The 18,847-nt window shown below is 41.4% G+C and overlaps 1 protein-coding gene across 1 annotated transcript in view; it reads left to right on the top strand.

Annotated features, from left to right (window-relative positions):
* Positions 1-14,598, top strand: part of Depdc1b (DEP domain containing 1B) — a 59,631-nt gene extending 45,033 nt beyond the window's left edge. The window contains exons 8-11 of the mRNA XM_059276262.1: positions 7,243-7,409; positions 9,231-9,407; positions 11,345-11,530; positions 13,640-14,598. Coding sequence (XP_059132245.1) covers positions 7,243-7,409; positions 9,231-9,407; positions 11,345-11,530; positions 13,640-13,801 — 692 coding nt within the window. The 3' untranslated portion in view covers positions 13,802-14,598. The remainder of the gene's footprint in view (positions 1-7,242; positions 7,410-9,230; positions 9,408-11,344; positions 11,531-13,639) is intronic.
* The last annotated feature ends 4,249 nt before the right edge of the window (positions 14,599-18,847 follow it).

Raw genomic sequence — 18,847 nt, 5'->3', positions numbered from 1 at the left:
TGTGGCTCCAGTGCAGGGTCCACAGCCGGGTAACACCATTGGCGATGGTTTGTAAAGCTAGCCATATAGGCATTTTCAAAATAAAAAGTGATCAATCGCTTAGTCCTTACTCAGAAAGGAGTAGAAGAACTTAGTTAACCTGATTGTAAAACCTAAATCAAAACCCAGCAGGTTTTATTTCTAAAAGAGGACCAGAATGTTGTATAAGACCATAACATTGTTTGTAGAGAAAAATTTAATTTGACATTTACACTTTATGACTAAATCAATTACTCTAGGTGACTTCAGGAGCAGTCAATGTAGGAGGTATATTGTCATTTAGAAGGTAATTTATTACCCGTTTTTATAGGACTATTTGATACTTGAAATATGCAGCATAAAAACAGTAGCATTATTCAGGTAAAACTTGTTTTAATTCTTCATATAGATTTGTACCTTAGAATTTGCACCGTGAAGGAAACATGGTAGGAAGGGGAAAGTCCATTATTGCTATGTTCCTTTCTTTCTGGAAATGAGATTACCCTGTGGGCTGTAAGGATTTTTTTTCATGTCAAAATGCATGCTGTGTGAATATCATCAGTTACATAGATGTGAGAGGAATTAGCATATTCTTGTTCCTCAGCGTCATGGGCGTTAGCAATCTTTCCCCTTCCAGTTTGACTTGGTTTAGTTTTCTTTGCATCCCTTCCATAGCATCTGAACGAAATGTCAGCCATATGTGAAGGAGTTACCTGAACTCAGCAGTGTACTCTAGATTCATGCCTCTGTAGGTTCTCTGACAGTAATAAATATAGTCACTATAAATCATGAGTGTAATAGTAACTATGTGTGTGTGTATGTATGTGATGTGTGTGTGTGTGTGTGTGTGTGTGTGTGTGTGTATGCGAGTGTTAGGTATGTGTGTGCACATGGTGAGATCAGAGGACAACTTTGTGCCATTGTTTTTCTCTTTCCAGATTTATACAGGTTCCACAGCAAGTGCTTTACCCACGGAGCCACTTTGTCTTAGGAGTGATTATTTTTATACATATCACCACTGGGGATAAATGGAGGACTTATTTAGTTTATTATAGGATTTTAAGAGCAATAAATCTTTTGGGTATTTTATTTAAGCCAGTTGATCTTTTTATGGATGTTTTGGTTTTGATTTGATTTTTAGATGGTCACATGCAGACCCAGCTGGCCTCAAACTCACTATGTAGCTGAGGCTGGCCTTGAACTCCTAACCCTCCTCTTCCCCATATGAGTACTAGTAATGTACCACCAACCCAGCTCTGTTAGGGAGTCTTGAGACTGTTGAGTCATTTTGGTGTTTTGTTTTCAGCTGCGTTTGATTGGGTCTTACGAATGAATGTATGCATCTTGTGACTAATGATGAGCTCTTGCTGCTGTTGAGGATACTTGTGGACTAAATGCGTAGGTTCTCATTATCCTTACCTACTGCCACTAGCATTGCTAGACTAGAGTTCTAAAGACGGGATTGAAAAACCATTTCCTATAGTTTCTTCTCATTTTCCATTTTTATAGTATTATGTGGTAAAACTATTTGTTTTGGAAGCAGAGTGACTTGGAGCATTTCTTTAAAACACAAATTCCAGTTTGAATCTGTTGTTTTTTTATGTCATTTGTCCTTCACAATTACTAATTTTGAGCTGAGCTAGGAGTTAAAACTGGCTCCATTCTGAGTTGATATCAGAGTTAGTTACCCCATAAAATATAAAGGGTTTGAGGTAGATACAGGACATTTCTGCTTTTAGCTATCAGCCAGACTAGACTATTGTCATAGTTGGGGTTTCTATTGCTTTGAAGAGACACTGTGACTGCAGCAACTCTTATAAAGAAAACAGTTAACCGAGGTGGTGGCTTATAGTTTCAGAGGTTCAGTCCATTATCATCATGGTGGAGAGCATGGTGGCACGCAGATGTGCTGCTGGAGAAGTCTGCATCTTTGATTTACAGGTGAAGGAAGTGAACTGAGATACTGGGCAGTATCTTGAGCATATATGAGACCTCAAAGCCCGCTTCCACAGTGACACACTTCCTCCAACAAGACCACACCTACTCTAGCAAGGCTATACCTCCTAATAGTGCCACTCCCTTTTGGGGCATTTTCTTTCACACCATCACAACTATTGGATGTGTCTGGTAAAATGCATTAACGTTCTCTATTATCCATCCTTCCAAAGTGAACATGCATGAGACATCTGCACTGGAAATCACTTTTTTTTTTTTTTAAAATTAAGCATCTTCCTGCAGTGGAAAAGAAAACCTAGACTGTGGAAGATTATAATTTGTTTACATGATTACAAAGAGTATCTAATGTAGTCTGTGGATAAAAGGAAATATCTACATATGTAGGTTGAATTTCATAGCGTTGATTCATCTCTTAAACTTCTTGACTTTGATTGAAATAGGATGTTGCCTTGATTGAAATCACATGTTGCCTCGTTTGAAGCAGGATGTTGTCTTTTAAAGTAAGTAATCAGTCTACTTTGTGTAGAAGCTGAACATTGTACAGCGTTTTTCAATGGATGTGATTGTCACTTCAGCTTATAATCTTTTTTCTTGAGGTTCATGCCATTGCTTGATTGAACGTGGTAGACCTTTTGACCAGAGCTGTGACCCTGAGAGCTGTTAGTTATTACTGATGCATGAAATTGGGCATCTGAAGTCCATTTTAATAGTCTTCAAAGAAAGGACACAGGTGTGGTGCTCATGCCTATAATCCCAGCACTTAGTTGAGATAGGAAGAGCACACATTTGAGGCCAGCCTGGGCTACATAGCAAGACCCTGACTCAAGAATCAGACAACATTTAAAAAGTATGGGGGAGGGGATCAGAAAGAAAGAAAAAAAAAACCTTATTTGACATGTTTGGAGATGTGAGACTTATTCTTTACCAATAATTACAAAATATTCAGTTTGGTTCAGCAGTCTAACCAAGCCAACTGTCCACAGTTGTTCTTTAGTTTCCAAGATGAGTGTCAACCTTTACTCATACTCCACATTCCACCCCACAGTCCATTGACGAGTGTAGCTTTTGCTAACTTACATATTTAGGGTGGATGAAGGTGGGAGTCAGGTGGGGTGTTTAGAAACCGAGTGAGCCTACTGTTGGGTTGTACTAACCTTGCTTCTATAAATATCCTATAAGTACGTCTAGTTTGAACTGTGTGTGTGTGATTTTTTTAAAAGAAACTTGATTTAATTTGCTTATTTTAAGAAACAGGAGATTCATACACAAATTTATACTTATGGCTTTATAAAAAGAAAAATGGAAGGATCTGGTAGTCTGGGGCTTGAGGTTTGGGTGGTACAAGTCGATGCTGTACGAGTGCTTCCAGTAGAAGGAGCAAATGTTTGGGAACATGGACCCCAGCTTGCTGCTCCATCGCTTCTCAGGCTTCCAGCGAGTGCACTCAGCTCCAGTTTCTTAATTACTCCATTTCAGCTCTGGCGCCTGGTTTCCTTGCTAGTGAACTGGAAGGCTGAGAGGATAACTCCTTGTTACTCATCATTTCCTCCTGACTTGAATCTTGAAAATGGCCTTGTCGTTCACTAGAGTCATTGTGCACTGGATCATCTGACTCAGTAGTCTGAGATGAGCATGTATGTGTATGTGTGTGTGCGCACAAGCACACGCCAGAGAGTTGTGTAGGCTTATAGTGTAGAATATCCAAATGACTGGGTGTTTGTTATTGACTGTTTGTTTGTTTCTGGTCGGGTGACTTGTAAAACAGTATGCCATCTTTACCTGCCCTTATGTTTTTCAGGCTACCTCAGGGTCCCTGTCCCTTCTTAGCTCTTTTCTCAGAGAGTGACTAGGTAGTGTGCTGGCCCAGACAGAGGGATCTTGTTTCGGGGTACTTCACGGTTTTTGGTGGTGATGTCATCTGTTTTCTGGGCTCAAGTCTTGTGACTGGAGCTTTTGAAGATGCAGATGGGCCCTTATAGAGCTGTCTGTTCACCCTCAGATATCTCCAGTGATTGTTAAAATAAAGGGGAGTTTAAGTACTGCCTGGAGGTAGCAATTTAGGGAAGTGTCTAGATTTTCTTTGGATGCAACCAAATGTGTAAGTTATTTATATCAGTGATCACTAAGACGATTGACAAAACTTTTGGGAAGAAAGTCCAAGATTCTTCCCATACCATTTCAGCAAATAAAGATAAAAATAGTTTAAAATGCAGTATGAAATATGGTTCATCTTTATCCAGTATTTGGATAAGTAAAGAACTTTCTGAGCCTAAAAGCCAAAGGGATTATTAAGTGCTATATTTGAGATTCATGTGAGAAAGGACATCATCTTGAGCATGGGAGATCTGTTTTTGAATATTTCCCCATGGTAACCTGCTTGCCTTTCCTTAAAAATCTCCAGTGAATTAGATTCTCTTGCTGTGTCTTTCTTTAAGCAAAAAATTCTTGCCAATTGGTATGTATTTTAAATCCTTTTGGTTCAATATAATCTTTTTTCTTCTTTTTGTATGTTTTCAATAAAACTGAAACTTTGATCCCCCTCCCTTTCAACAGCCATGACTCTGTTGGCCTTTCTGGGACTTCCTAAGAAGTCCTAAGTTTCCTAAGAAAACTCCTAAGAGTTTTCATATTTCATTGCTTTCATATTTCATTTCATAATTTCATATACCAATAGCCAAGGGGTTTTTCAAGAGAAACTAAGAGAAAGGATGTTTTCAGTAAATGATGTTAGAACAACGGGAAAAGGTGAGACTCTGTATTTTTTTTATACTAGTTCAAACTTTATATTAGAGTAGATCTTAGACTCAAACATAACAAATCAAACTAGAATCCACCAGAAGAAAATGTAGGAGAGGATTATTGCAATCTAGGGTAGGCAAAGATATACATACAGAAAGCTTAAACAATAAAAATTCATAAAACTGACTTCATTCAAATTAGAATTGTCTCCTGTTTGGAATACTCCATCCAGGAATGTAGGAAAGGGGTCAGGGAGACTAGACTTGTGTTTTTTTGTCTGAGAATGATGGATGGTCTTGCTGTGGCCCCAAGTAAATGTTCACCCCCCAGCCATGTTGTGTAAGTGTGTTGAGCCCCTCCACCAGAACAGGCAGCACTCTGGGCAAAGCCATGGCTCCTCTTCTTCTCCCTGAAAACATCACAAATAGTTTCCTGCAGGGTTTTGGTGTTATTGTTCTCTGTGGCCACGTGACTATGCGATAGCGTTCCAGAGCCTTCTAGTGGTCTCTGACTTCTCCTTAGCACACATTGGTCAATGCTACCACCTCACTTCCTGTGCTCTCAGTTCCGTGAGATCAGCTCTTAGATTCCGTCTGTGATTGAGGTCCTGAGGTCCTTGCTGTTCTGGTCCTAGCTTACGTTATGTAACACCATAATCTCATTTCAGACTTGGTGCCTCAGGCCTGCCATTCCGGAACTGGGAAGCTGAAGCGGGAGGAACACTGTGGGTTTGAGAGCAGCCTGTCTTTTGTTCTAGAAGTTTCCGAATGTCAAGTCTTACATTGAAGGTTTATCTGTTTTTGGGTTGTATTTTGTGAGGCTGGTGAGGAAGGAGTAGTGGTCTAGTTTTCCTCTTCTGTCTGTGGGTAGTCTTCAGCACTGTTGGGATGGTTGTCCCGTGCGTGTCCTTACCACCTTCCTTGAAAAGCATGGTTGTCAGGGCTGGGTTTACTTCTAGGGTCTGTTCTTGTCTCTGTGTTGCTGGTGTCAACAGGGGCGAGAAGAGGGCATTGGATCCCCTGAAGCTGCAGTTGTGAGCTGCCTGACGTGAGTGCTGGCATATGAACAAGTATCTCCTAGAAGAGCAATAAGTGCTCTTGACCCCTGAGCCATCTGTCCACCCTTTGTATAGTGTTTTGAAGTCAGGTAATGCAATGTTTCCGGCTGTGTGCAATTAAACACAGCTGTGCTGAAGAAAAAGTGGGGCATGGGCCATACTTTTCTCAATACAGATCTTAGAGAAAGCGTTCAGATTTCCCCCATCAGTATAATGCAAATCATATGTCTGTCTCTGCCTCTGTTTCTCTCTCAAACAAAAGTGCTTTTGTATGTCTCCCTCCCTTCCTGTGTGTGTGAGAGAGAATGTGGGCATGTGTGTTGGGACATGTGTGGTCAGAAGGCAGGTTTGGGTATTGGTTGTTCCCTTCCGGCTCATTTCTGAGGCAGTCTGTCTGCTTGTCTGCTCCGTCCTCCAGGCTAACCAGCCTGTGAGCTTCTGGGCAGTTCCTTTCCTTCCATCTTGCTGTAGGTGTGCTTACTTACAGATGTGCAACAGCTTCGAGGTTTTTACAGTGATTCCAGGGATCAAGTTCAGGGCATCAGGTTTGTCTGGCCAGCCTTTTTACCTGCTGAACCGCTTCTCTGGTCCCAGCTATTTATTACTGTAAATGGTTTTTACTGTGTTTAGTTATGGTCCTTCATTTTTGTTTCTTTTTGAAGATGAATTTAAAAAATTTTTAAACAAATTTATTTATTTTTATTTTATGTGCATTGGCGTTTTCTCCTGGCAGTATGTATGCATGAGGGTGTCAGATCCTCTGGAACCAGAGCTACAAACAGTTGTGAGCTGCCCTGTGGGCACTGGGAATTGAACCTGGGTCCTCTGGAAGAGCAGCCAGTGCCCCCAACCTCTGAGCCATCTCTCCAGCCCCTCGTTATGGTCCTTCTATCCCTAATTTGTTCAGGATTTTTATTATGAAAGGATGTTGAATTTATTAAATGCCTTTTCTGCTGTTATCGAGATGACCATCATTGTCCTTGTGTTAATATAACATTTTATATATTGTACTCTTGGTCATCGTAGGTTTTAGAGTGAGGTTTTGATGCTAGCTGGACTGCTCCTGGTTTAGTGGGAAAGACTGCTATGAACTTGTTCTGTCTATGTGGTTGTTGCTGGGAGGGAAAATGGCTGTGTTTGTCCCCCATCTCATCCATACTTAATGGTTCCTGTTTTCTATGCCGACTTGTAAGTCACAGTGCATGCATATTGTACACCTTGCCAGGTGTAATTGAGTAGGTGAAAACTTTTTTTTTTTTTTATTTTTCAAGATAGGATTTCTCTGTATAACAGTCCTAGCTGTCCTGGAACTTGGATTGTAGACCAGGCTGGCCTCGAACTCACAGAGATCCGCCTACATCTGCCTCCCAAATTCGAAAACATTTTGTATAATTTTAACTGTAAAAATGTGAGGAAGGAAGAACAGTCAAGTAGGCTGTGTACTAAAAGACGAAACTTCCTTTTTGAATCAGGTTTGCTACAGAAAGAGAAAATGGCAATCGAAGCATTTCAGATTTGTTGTCTCCTTCTGCCTCCTGAGAACAGGAGAAAGTTACAGCTGCTGATGAGGATGATGGCGAGGATCTGCTTAAACAAAGAGATGCCACCACTGTGTGATGGCTTTGGCACCCGCACTCTGGTAGGTTGACCGTTAACATCTACTGTGACCTACGTTTTCAGTCGGAAATGCAACCGAATCCCTGTTCTGAGTGGCCAGGTGAGAGCCGGAGGGAGGCTTGCTTGAAGAGCGTGGCCCGCTGTCCACCTAGACTTCCTTTGCTTTTGGTCTAAGGACCTTGAAGAACACAGTGCAAAGTGAAGAGAGAGTAGGGAACAGGCTTTCCCTTTAGAGATGGCCACTATGTCCTCACTTACAGATGGCTACCTACAGTCCACACGAAGACAGCTAACGTGGGCAGACAGCGTAGGAAAACCACATTCTCTTGTTCCTGCACAGGGGACATCGAGGAGTCTTTGTGATTGTAACAAGCGAGAGAGACAGCCTGGGCAATGGTAGGGGAAGCAGAGGTAGTAGATTGAAGCAGGCGTGAGAACACCCAGCTGGGCTAGACCACGGGGAAGGAGAGGGAGATTTTTTTTTTAATTGACAGTGTCATACATTTGTGGATTCATGTGCTCTTCTGATATATGGACTCACTGTAGAAATATTTAATTAAAACTGTTAATATGTCTATCACATCACTTACTACTTTTCTAGCAGTTTTGACACGTTCCGTGTGTTGTTATTAGTAGCTATGGCTGTGGTGCTGTGGATAGATTCCTCCAACTTTCTCCTAATTGGAACTCCGTAACCTTTAGTCAGCAGCTGCCTCCATGCTTCTTCCTGCCACTGGACACACTGCAGATTGCACTCCGCTTCTCTCAGTTTTCCTCAGAAAGAGTCTTGTAGAGAGATTGTTTCTTTAACCCCACGTGTGTCCTCCTCATGCTCTTGAAATCACTGCTCAGTTTCTGGGGATCACCCGGTCCAGCTTTAGAGAAGCATGCACTGCCCACTGGGGTGACTCTTGACCCCTTCTCGGGTTAAAGGGACCTTTCTGAAAAGTCAAAGAAAACTTGTACCTCTTCCTTATAACAACACACACACACACACACACACACACACACACACACACACACACACGTATAAATTTTAAACATGATTTCAAAGCATTCTTAAATCTACTGAAATTTATTTCCAAGCAAAAATTTCTGCCTCTCCTTATATATGTAAATATGAAGATAAAGTGACACAGTGTTGATGAAATTGGGTTTAATACAACTAATAAACAGCACCACGTGACTTTGTAGGTTTTGATGTGAGTTGGTTGGCAATGAAATTAGAAGGAAAAGGAAAAAGGTTAATTTAGAGCATAGAATTGAAGGAAGTAATGGTATGAACTCCATGGAAACTGTATTGTTTACGTTAGTTACATATTTATATTTCCGGTTACCATAAAAAGTCTTGTCACTTGATACATGGCTTCTTTGTTCAAGGACAGTTCTCAAGTGTGTATCTCAAAGTGTAGAGAAACTAAGTTAGCCAGGGAAAGATGCCGGCTGAGGAACACAGTCAAAACAAGCAGTGGAACTAGGGTATTGTTTGGCCAAGTGGCTGCAAGTACCTTGAACTTTGAAGTGCCAAATTCATGTAATTTTCAGAATATATGTGCGTATGTGTAGGTATGTATGCATGCAAATGCATATGCACATAAACCCTTGTATAAAATGGAGTTTTGACAATTCTCAGACAAGCTTCTCCCGGCTAAGTCTCTTAAGGCGAGATTGCCGTATGAGTTGGCCATGTGACTGGTGCCTGGTGGGATGTGCACCTCGTCCCTTGGGCCACTTCTCCCCAACTCTTCACATGTGTCTTTTGCAAACTAACTGGCACTCAGTTTAGAGAAGGCCACAAGGCCACAGATTTCTGCTATTTTCACCCTCTCTGCCTTTCTTTCAGATGGTTCAGACATTTTCCCGGTGCATCTTGTGTTCTAAGGATGAGGTGGACTTAGACGAGTTGCTAGCTGCTCGGTTGGTGACATTTCTGATGGACAATTACCAGGAGATTCTGAAAGTGCCTTCGGCCCTACAGACCTCCATAGAAGAGCGTGTGGCTCATCTGCGAAGAGTCCAGGTAAAGATGAGACATTGTCAGTTCTGCAAGATTGACAGTGGGAAGCCAAGTAAGTGTGCCAGCCTCCTCTGGCATCTGTAGTAAGGATTAAGTGAATTGGTGTGAGCAAAGTCTTGGCATGCACTAAATACTGCATAAGTCTGCTGTTACCATGGATAACTGTGGGATACATGTTTGTTTTATTATATCACTCACTGCTATATGGGTATCAACCTAATACATTGAACAAGTTTGGAAATATAGATTGTACATACAGAAAACTGTCAGAGTTACACTATAATGTCCGTTTTATATATATATGTATAATCTTTTTTCTTCTCTCTCTTCCTCCTTTCTCCATTCTTTTCTTTGTCTCATTTATTTTTAGTAACTCAGTTTTTCTTACTTAGTCATGCAATGGAACATTATCCCCTAGCTTCAGATATCCTTGATTGACACTTGTGCCAAGAGCGCCCTCTGCAGGTAAAGCGTGTTTGAAGTCATGGTGTCCTTTTCTTGGCCTGCCTTCTCATTGGACAAATGAAATAGTAGTGCTGTGCTTCAGCGTTGCCCCAATCTATTTTTTCCCCCGATTTTCTGTAAAATCGGAATGATAGTTAATATTTTGTCTGGCTAGTACACACAGAAAGTGTTTACAGTAATGTTTTAGTGTCTGCCACATAGCAAACTGCTGTTGAGGCTGTTGTTATTATTGGTATGTCTTTAATGTCATTATTGATAACATCTGTATTCCGTAATAGGGTGTATACATAATGAAGTGTGGTGCTTTTGGTTTTAAATTTTTTGTTTTAGTTTTAGTTTACTTTATGTTTTTAAGACAGAGTCTCATACTGAAGACCAAGGTGACCTGAAATTCATTATTAGTCCAGGCTGGCCTTGAGTTTGGGGACAAGCTTCCTGCCTCAGCTTCCTGAGTCTTGGGATTATAGACATGAGCTATGTCCAGCTCTGGTTGATATTTAGATTGTTTCTTTATGTCTCTCTGTTTTGCAAGCAGTGTGTTAGTAAATATTTTTATAGCTAGATTTTGGGAGAGGGAATGGATCTACAACTATTTTTTTCCAAGAGTAAATTCCTAACTGCAGCATTGCTGGGTCAAAGACCTTAAGTATATTTTAAGTATTGATAGCATATTGCCAACTTTCCTTTTGGTTTGATTATTTCAATTTAATTTATGTCAGTGGCATAAGAACATAAGTGTTCATTTCACCTTTTCTCGGCTCTGGATATAATTGCCATGTATATATGTACACACGCACACACATGCCCTTGCCATTTGCATTGGTAAAACATATACTCTTACTACTGTTTTAGTTTAACATGTTTTTCTCTTGATATTTTTATGACTCGGACTTTGAAGAGTAAAGATGAAATGCTTCCTCCAGTCTTCACAAGGAAGGATTAGATCTGGAGCTGCGGCTTTGTGTGCTCACATAACGTAGCAGGCAGGTCACAGTAGCTTAGCCTGTGAGCCCTGTGCTCTTGAGGATCCAGGGTAGGCTATGCTGATTAACCTGCCCGCCGATGAGCTTGCTCTTGTAAAGGCGGAAGTGTGCTGTGGCGGAATCAAATCAGTGATGACTGGACTCCTGGAGATCAGGCTCACGTCTCCAGGCTTTTCTAGAAAGTGTCTCTACCCACTCACAAGCCCCTGATTTCTGTTTAAATCCCAGATTTTATTGAAGGGCACATACAGGAGTTCTTTGTTGTTTATTGAGTTTTCTTTTTGTTTTTTAGAATGGGTCTCAAGTTCAGAAAAATAAAACAATCTCATATTTTAAATGTAAGACTGTGGCTTTAAATGTTATTCTTTTGAAAGCACGAAAACCTTCTCCTTTTCAATATGGCTCCTTAAGCAAACTGAAGAAGATATCCCACTCCTAGCAGGAGACATGCTTGCTGGTTTTGATTTAATCTAATCCTGTGCTTTGCCTCAGATAAAATACCCAGGAGCTGATATGGATATCACGCTGTCTGCACCTTCATTCTGCCGCCAAATCAGTCCTGAGGAATTTGAATACCAAAGGGCTTATGGCTCTCAGGAGCCCCTGGCAGCCTTGTTGGAAGAGGTCATAGCAGATGCCAAACTCTCCAACAAGGAGAAGAAGAAGAAGCTGAAGCAGGTGACGAAGCTGGTCTTCAGGCGGTGTCTCGCTCTCCGTTCTGAGTTGTTTCTTCCTTTACTCTTTCTTTTAATGGGCTCCATGTGAATCTCATAAGGGCATATGAGTTTCTCATTAGGTTCTGTGTTGCAGAAATTTGGGTGATTGGTACACTGCAGTCATTTTCACGAGTTCTATTGTGTTTTACATTATTGAGTTCTTCTCTTGTAGACTTAGGTTCTAATATTTGTCATTTGTTTTGCTACCTGACATGATATGAGTCAGCCAAACAGTTACTTCAAAGAAAGTGACTATAAGGAAAATATTTAATGTGTGCGCATGTGTGTGTGTGCCCATGTGTGTTTGTGTGTGGTGTGTGTGTGTGTGTGTGTGTGTGTGTGTGTGTGTGTGTGTGCAGGTGCATATACCACAGCATGCATGTTTGTGTGTATGTGTATTGTGTGTGTGTGTGGGTGTGGGTGTGTGTGTGGTGCATAGACCATGGCATGCATGTAGAGGTCAGGACACCTGTTAGGAGTCAGTTTTCTGGTGCACCTCGGTGTTCAGCCTCAGCAAAGGCACCTCTACCCACTGAACCACCTTGCAGAAACTGTTATTTTTAAATAGGCAATATCAGTGTGGTTTCTTGTCTCACTAAGTGTTCCAACCAGCCAAACGCAGTTCCTCTTGAGTGAGGCAACACAGCGAGGGTCTTAGAGAATGGTTTTCATTCAGAAAAGGTGCACTGTATCACTTCACTGCATCATCACTTCACTGCATCATCATCACTTCAGTGCATCACTTCACTGCATCATCACTATATCATCATCGCTTCACTGCATCATCATCACTTCAGTGCATCACTTCACTGCATCATCATCACTTCAGTGCATCACTTCACTGCATCATCATCACTTCAGTGCATCACTTTACTGCATCACTTCACTGCATCATCATCACTTCAATGCATCACTTCAGTGCATCATCACTTCACTGCATCATCACTTCACTACACCTCTTCACTGCATCAACATCATCATCATCATCACTTCAGTGCATTGCAACTTAAGGGGTGGGGAAGGTTTCATTGGCTGCAAATATCAGAAGATATATTCACTGTGGCAGCTAAGGGATGATGGAGCAATTTGGGTGTGGCAGCAGGAGCATGTCTAGAGGCTATTCATGTCACCATGGGCCAGAGAGCGTCCGTGGGAATGGGTAGGGTAAGAGACCTGCAAGGACCTTCCGGTGATTCACTTCTTCCAGCCAGGCTCGGCCTCCCAGTTTTCAGGACCTCCCAAAGTCATGCCCCAGGTGAGAATCACATATTCAAAGCATGTCCCTAGGGGGACATTTCCCATCCCTGCCTTGCGTGCACTTGGCCATCCTTAAAGACTGCTCTTCACGCAGGTGGATGGTATTTAGTTCTCTTTTTGGTTGTTTTTTATTTTTTCAGACAGAGTCTCACTCTAGCCCAGGCCAGCCTTGACCTAGCCGTCCCCTCATCTCTGTCTGCGGGGTGCTGGCGTTAGAAGTGGTGACTCGCCACTCTCGGGTTTTGTACTTTACTGCACAGCTGGATTCCTGGACACAGTTTACACAGGATTGATTATTCCCTGAATATTGAGGTTCTGGGCTTCGTTCTCTTTTTGAACGAAGCAGTTTGAACAACTGCTAGTGTTGGAGAAGTGTTGAGTGGTGAATATTGAAGGAAGAATACATTACCTTCCTTTAAATATTCCATGGATAATACTATGTTCTTTCTTCTCTTGGTTCGGTAGAAGCTGGCCAAGCTGAGTTGGAGAAGCAGAGGGATCGTAAAAATGTTTGGGCCAGACTTTTCTAATTATGTAGAACAAAGTTATTTTCAGTTCAGACTTACTTGCGACTGGTATTCACAGTGAGGTCTAGATAGAGTTGACAGTGAGAGCATTTTGAGGGATTTGATTACAAGGACAATTTCATCTGAATACTGGATCAAAGCAGAGATGAGGTAGAGCTGTGGGCACCAGCATCAAATAATTTAACAAAAGGAAAGGAAAGCGGGGATCAAGAACTCTTACAATTTGATGGTGCAGTTTTTGTGGCTCTTTTGTGTCTTTTTTTGACTCATGTTGGACTTCTGTTTAGTTTCAGAAATCTTACCCTGAAGTCTACCAGGAACGATTTCCTACACCAGAAAGTGAAGCACTTCTCTTTCCTGAAAAACCCAAGCCCAAACCACAGCTGTTCATGTGGGCGCTGAGGAGGCCTTTCCAGCCATTTCAGAGAACGAGAAGTTTCCGGATGTGATTCACTGACGGAGCTTTAGAGACCTCAGCGGGAGAGACAGTTTTGAGTCAGTTGAGGTATAAACTACTGAAATATGGAGTTTCAGAGAATCCGTCAGATTATTTGACTCTCAAAATGTTGAGCCGTTATCAGTATTTTTATAAATCTCAATGCTGTTTTTAGAGACGTACAAATGAGTGAATGATTGCAAACCAGGTGTGTAGTGTGGTGTAACAGGCTTGGATTGTTACAGAATCGAATGGTAAAGTGTTCCCCTTCTTCTGTTTGCTGTTTTCCATAGTGTGTAAAGTTCTCGTGTGTGCTTTCTAGTCACTGACACCTCTGTGAAAGCCAAGCCTAAGAATGCTGTACATACTTGAATAAGAACAACACTGGGTGCTGTTCCTGTGGTGGCATTGGTGTGGTTGCCAATTGTGACTTCTGCTGTGTAAATCCCGTTTTCTTGTTGTTGTTGTCGTTATTGTGCTAAAGTCCCTAATGTCTCTCATGGCTGTGCCTCTTATTGCAGATTTCCGGTTGCTGTGAGAGTCACCAGCACTGGCTCTCTGGCTGCCCATATTATCAGTCCGCATGCGCCTAGGTGTGGAGTAGATTTGCATCTGCCCACAGTCATGTAATTCGAGTCTTAGCTAAAGATGGAAGGTGGAGCTGATGGATTCTTTGGGTTCCCTGTAAATCTAAATTAAACCTTTGTTTGGTTTTATGAAAGGTATAAATGGGTAAGATGAAATTAGTTCCTTTATGAATGTATTTTTTCTGCTTGTTCATCCTTTGGAAAGTAAATGAAATGTAAATAAATACTGGGTTTTTAAATACTATGCCTACTGTTCGTCTTCCTTTTTAATATTATGCCTGGTGTTTTTCTTTTTTTAAAGGTAAGTTATGGAGCCTCCTCAAATGCCTTTGCCAATATTTTCACGTCACTCTGTGTATCAGAAAGTGAGTGAGGTTTTTTTTGTATTGGTTTCAAGAGAGTGCCCCCCTCCATGTCTGTCTGTCTGTCTGTCTCTTCCTCCTTCCCTCCTTCACCTTCTCCTTCCTCCTCTTCTCCCTTCTCTCTCCTTTGTTTCTTCTGCAAAATAGTAGAGCATCTGTAATACTTGTGAGAGTAATTCCCTGAACTGACTTTGTTCTCTTCCTCTTGAGATCCCCTGTTTTCCTGTGGCTGAGTGTCTTCTGTGGTCAGCAGAGATTTGCCCGCTTAAAAAGGGAGAAGTGTCCCTGTTGGTGTGAGTACTGTTCCAAACATTTAATAGGAACGTGGTTTTCAGACTTTCAGCCTTCTTAGACATTTTGTTGAAGAAAAGTATAGTTCTGCATTCTGCTCAGTCTTGCCCCCTGGTGGAGAACCCATTGTGTGCTGCTTCTGGAAGTGTGTGTGGCTGCTTCCTTCCCTTTCTGTCTTAGGCTCACTTCTTGAAACGTGTAAAATTCTTAAGTAAGCGCTATAAACCAAGTCTACAGCTGATGCCAGGTGGCAACAATTTTCCTAAGTGGTTATTCCAATCAACATATGCATTGTTAGTGTGTGTGAGTTTCTTACACTTAGCATTTTCACCAAAGCTTACCTTGTTGGGTTTGAATTGTCAATGTGTAGGTAAATACTGGTGTCTGGTTATGGTTTCACTCTGATTTTAATATAGCTGTACATTTTCCCCATATATTTTTAGCTTTTACATTTTTGTAAAAATCTTAACTACTTCTCATTTATATAAGTATACATACTATAATTTAGATTATTGAACCTATAAGTCAGTTTGGTGACTATTACTATATTTACAATTGTGCTTGTTAGGTTTTGTCAGCTGGATATAATCTAGACTTATTGGGAAGAGGGAACTTCAGTTGAGGATTTGTCCAACAAATTTTCTTGTGGGGGCATTGTCTTGATTGACAATTGATGTGGGAGGGCCCAGCTCACTGTGGGTGCCCCCTCCCCAGCAGGTGGTTATATAAGAAAGCAAATAGAGCAAGCCACACAGAGAAAGCCAGTAAGCAGCATGCCTCTGTGGTCTCTGTGTCAGTTCCTGCCTCAAGTTCCTGCCTTGATTTCCCTTCCAGGTGGACTGTTCCCAGGCAGTGTAAGTGAACCCTTTCCTCCCCAAGCTGTATTTGGTCATGGTGTTTATCACAGTAGCAAAGGCATGAAATGACACTGATAGTAAAGAGTCACGAGCCCTCCATTGATTCTTTTTTTTTTTTTAAAAGATTTATTTATTTATTATGTATACAGTGTTCTGTCTGCACATATCCCTGCTGGCCAGAAGAGGGCGCCAGATCTCATTACAGATGTTTGTGAGCCACCATGTGGTTGCTGGGAATTGAACTCAGGACCTTTGGAAGAACAAACAGTGCTCTTAACCTCTGAGCCATCTCTCCAGCCCCATTGATTCTTGATAGATGAAAATGTTTGATTTTTTTTAAATAAGGTTTATGTGTTTTGTTTCTAAGTATTTAATACTTTGAAAAATGTTAGTATGAACATTTGTTTTGATTCTGTTATAAATGTCTTGACACTTTCTTTCTTTTGTATGGATTACAAAGCTGAGTTTTGTTTACTGACTGTTATGATTGGTGACCTGCTGTACTTTCTTACTAATTCTAAATATTTAGTGTGATGTCTTTGATTTTCTACATTTTCTACGTATCAGCAAACAATGACTTTTTGGTTTTCTTTTCTGTTCCAGTAGTCCTTATTTTTTGATACTTAATTTTGAAAACAATTACATTTGTATTTGTGTGTGTGTGTGTGTGTGTGTGTGTGTGTGTGTGTGTGTGGTGTTTGTTCATGTGGATCCGAGTATAGCTTGCAGGAATCAGTGCTGTCTTTCCACCACCTGGGTCTTGGGGATTGGAGAACTCAGGTTGGGAATAGCACCTGTACTTGCTAAGCCTTTGCTCTGGCCATTCCTGATATTTAATGCTCCATGTACTCTCCTTTCCTTGAATATGGGATAAGGAGAGGCTTATCATGTGGGAACTGTTGCTTCTTGTCTACGTTAGGTCTCAAACCCGGGACAAATGGCTGGTTGAGTTGCCTGTTTAATGTATCAAAGTGGACCTGGCTCCCAGGTGCATCCCTCAGTCCTTACCTTGTTACAGGGTATGTCTGGAATAATCTGCCTCTTACCCTAAACTTCTCCAGCCCAGGGGCTGGGCTGCCCTTCCCACAGCTGCCCTTCCCTATATAATCCAGCCATTTTGGTTCCTCGCTCTTTCTTGGGTCTAATCTTTATCCTCCTGGCCTCTTGGTTTGACTCTCTCTTCTCCACTCACTGCTTTCCTCACATTGTCAGACTCAGGGTCATGTTCACTCTGGACTCTCCCAGTGTCCCTGCCTCTGGCCATGCTTTCCCCTTTATCTACAATAAACCTCCACCATACCTAGGTGCAGTCATGTCCTTCCTTTTTTCTTTCTTTCTTTCTTTCTTTCTTTCTTTCTTTCTTTCTTTCTTTCTTTCTTTCTTTCCTTTCTCTCTCTCTCTCTCTCTCTCTCTCTCTCTCTCTCTCTCTTTCTTTCTTCTGCTTTTTTGTTTGTTTGTTTGTTTGTTCATTCAGTCAACAGCCAGTGGAGACAGGAGAACTGGCAACAGCTTTTGAGCATTCCTGGAAGTGGGTCCCACCTTAGTTCAGCTTGAGGTGACTAGTCCCAGCTGATGCTCTGCATTGGTGTCTTTGAAAAAGTCTGAGCCAACAGGACTCAACTAAGCTGGGTTTTCAGTTATACAGAAACTATTACATAAACACTCGTGGTTTTTTAATAAATAATTTACAGTGTAATTTTTGCTGCAGTAATTGAAATGATACGCTGTTTAAATTCTGTCTCTCCCTCCCCTTCTCCCCCCCTCCATGGCTTGAAATGATAATGTCTCGCAGCTCTGGAGACCCTCATATAGTGCTGAACAGAGATAGCAAACTGTCACTATTCTTGATTTTACAGGGAAAACTTTCAGGATACTTTAGAGTATTTATATATTACTTTTTATCATGGAAAATGAAGGTATTTTAATTTTTATCACTTTTGTGTGTGTATTTAAGTGTACTAGGATATGCACATGTGTACTGTCAGGTGTGCATCCTTGTGGAGGCCATAGGAAGCCATGAGTTGTCCTGCTCTATCGCCCTCCACTTGGTTCCTTTGAGGCAGGGTCTCTCACTGAACCTGGAGTTAGGCTGGAGGCAAACAAGCCCTAGGAACCCTCCTGTCTCTGCTCCCACAGCACTGAGGTTACAAGCAAGCACAGCTTTTAATATGGGTGGTGGGATCTAAACCTGGATCCTCAAGTCTGTGAAGAAAGAGGTCGTCTCTAACCCATCTCTCCAGCCACATGAATTTAATTTCTGTTGCACATGAGATAAATTGTAGTAATTGATTTCTAATATGAATCCAACATTGAATTGGGTGGAAAGTGGTATATATTCAAGTCACAATGTATTATACTAAATTTAGTATTTTATATATATATATACATATATATATACACTAAATACTAAAATTTTAATGCATGTGTAGATTCTGTTGCTGATGTGTGGTGTGTTGTGTGTGTGTGTGTGACAGTATCTTGCTATGTAGCTAAGGCTAGCCTTGAGTTTGAGATCCTCTTGCCTTTATGTTACTTTTTGTTATGTAAATATTTTAACTCTTCCATGTTCCATCGCAGCTACCACTCAAGACTCTAAAATAGAAGTAACACAGTGCCCCCTTATAAACACTGGAGTCCCCTTAGAAACATTGGAGTCCCCTTATAAGCACTGTTGTCCCCTTATAGATACTGGAGTCCCCTTAGAAACACTGTAGTTACCTTATAGATACTGGAGTCCCTTTAGAAACACTGGAGTCCCCTTAGAAACAAACACTGGAGTCTCCTTAGAAATAAACACTGGAGTCTCCTTAGAAACAAACACTGGAGTCTCCTTAGAAACACTGGGGTTCCTTTAGAAACACTGGGGTCCCCTTATCTTCCCCCCCACCTCCCTCTCCCCCTCCTCCCCTCTCTCATCAATATTATTTGCTTTTATTTCTAGATCTTCTTTTCCTTTTGTGTC

Source organism: Peromyscus eremicus, chromosome 11 (genome assembly GCF_949786415.1).
Source record: "Peromyscus eremicus chromosome 11, PerEre_H2_v1, whole genome shotgun sequence".
Classification (NCBI taxonomy): Eukaryota; Metazoa; Chordata; class Mammalia; order Rodentia; family Cricetidae; genus Peromyscus; species Peromyscus eremicus.
Note: the sequence above shows the minus strand (reverse complement) of the source record. Positions and strands in the feature narration are given on the sequence as shown.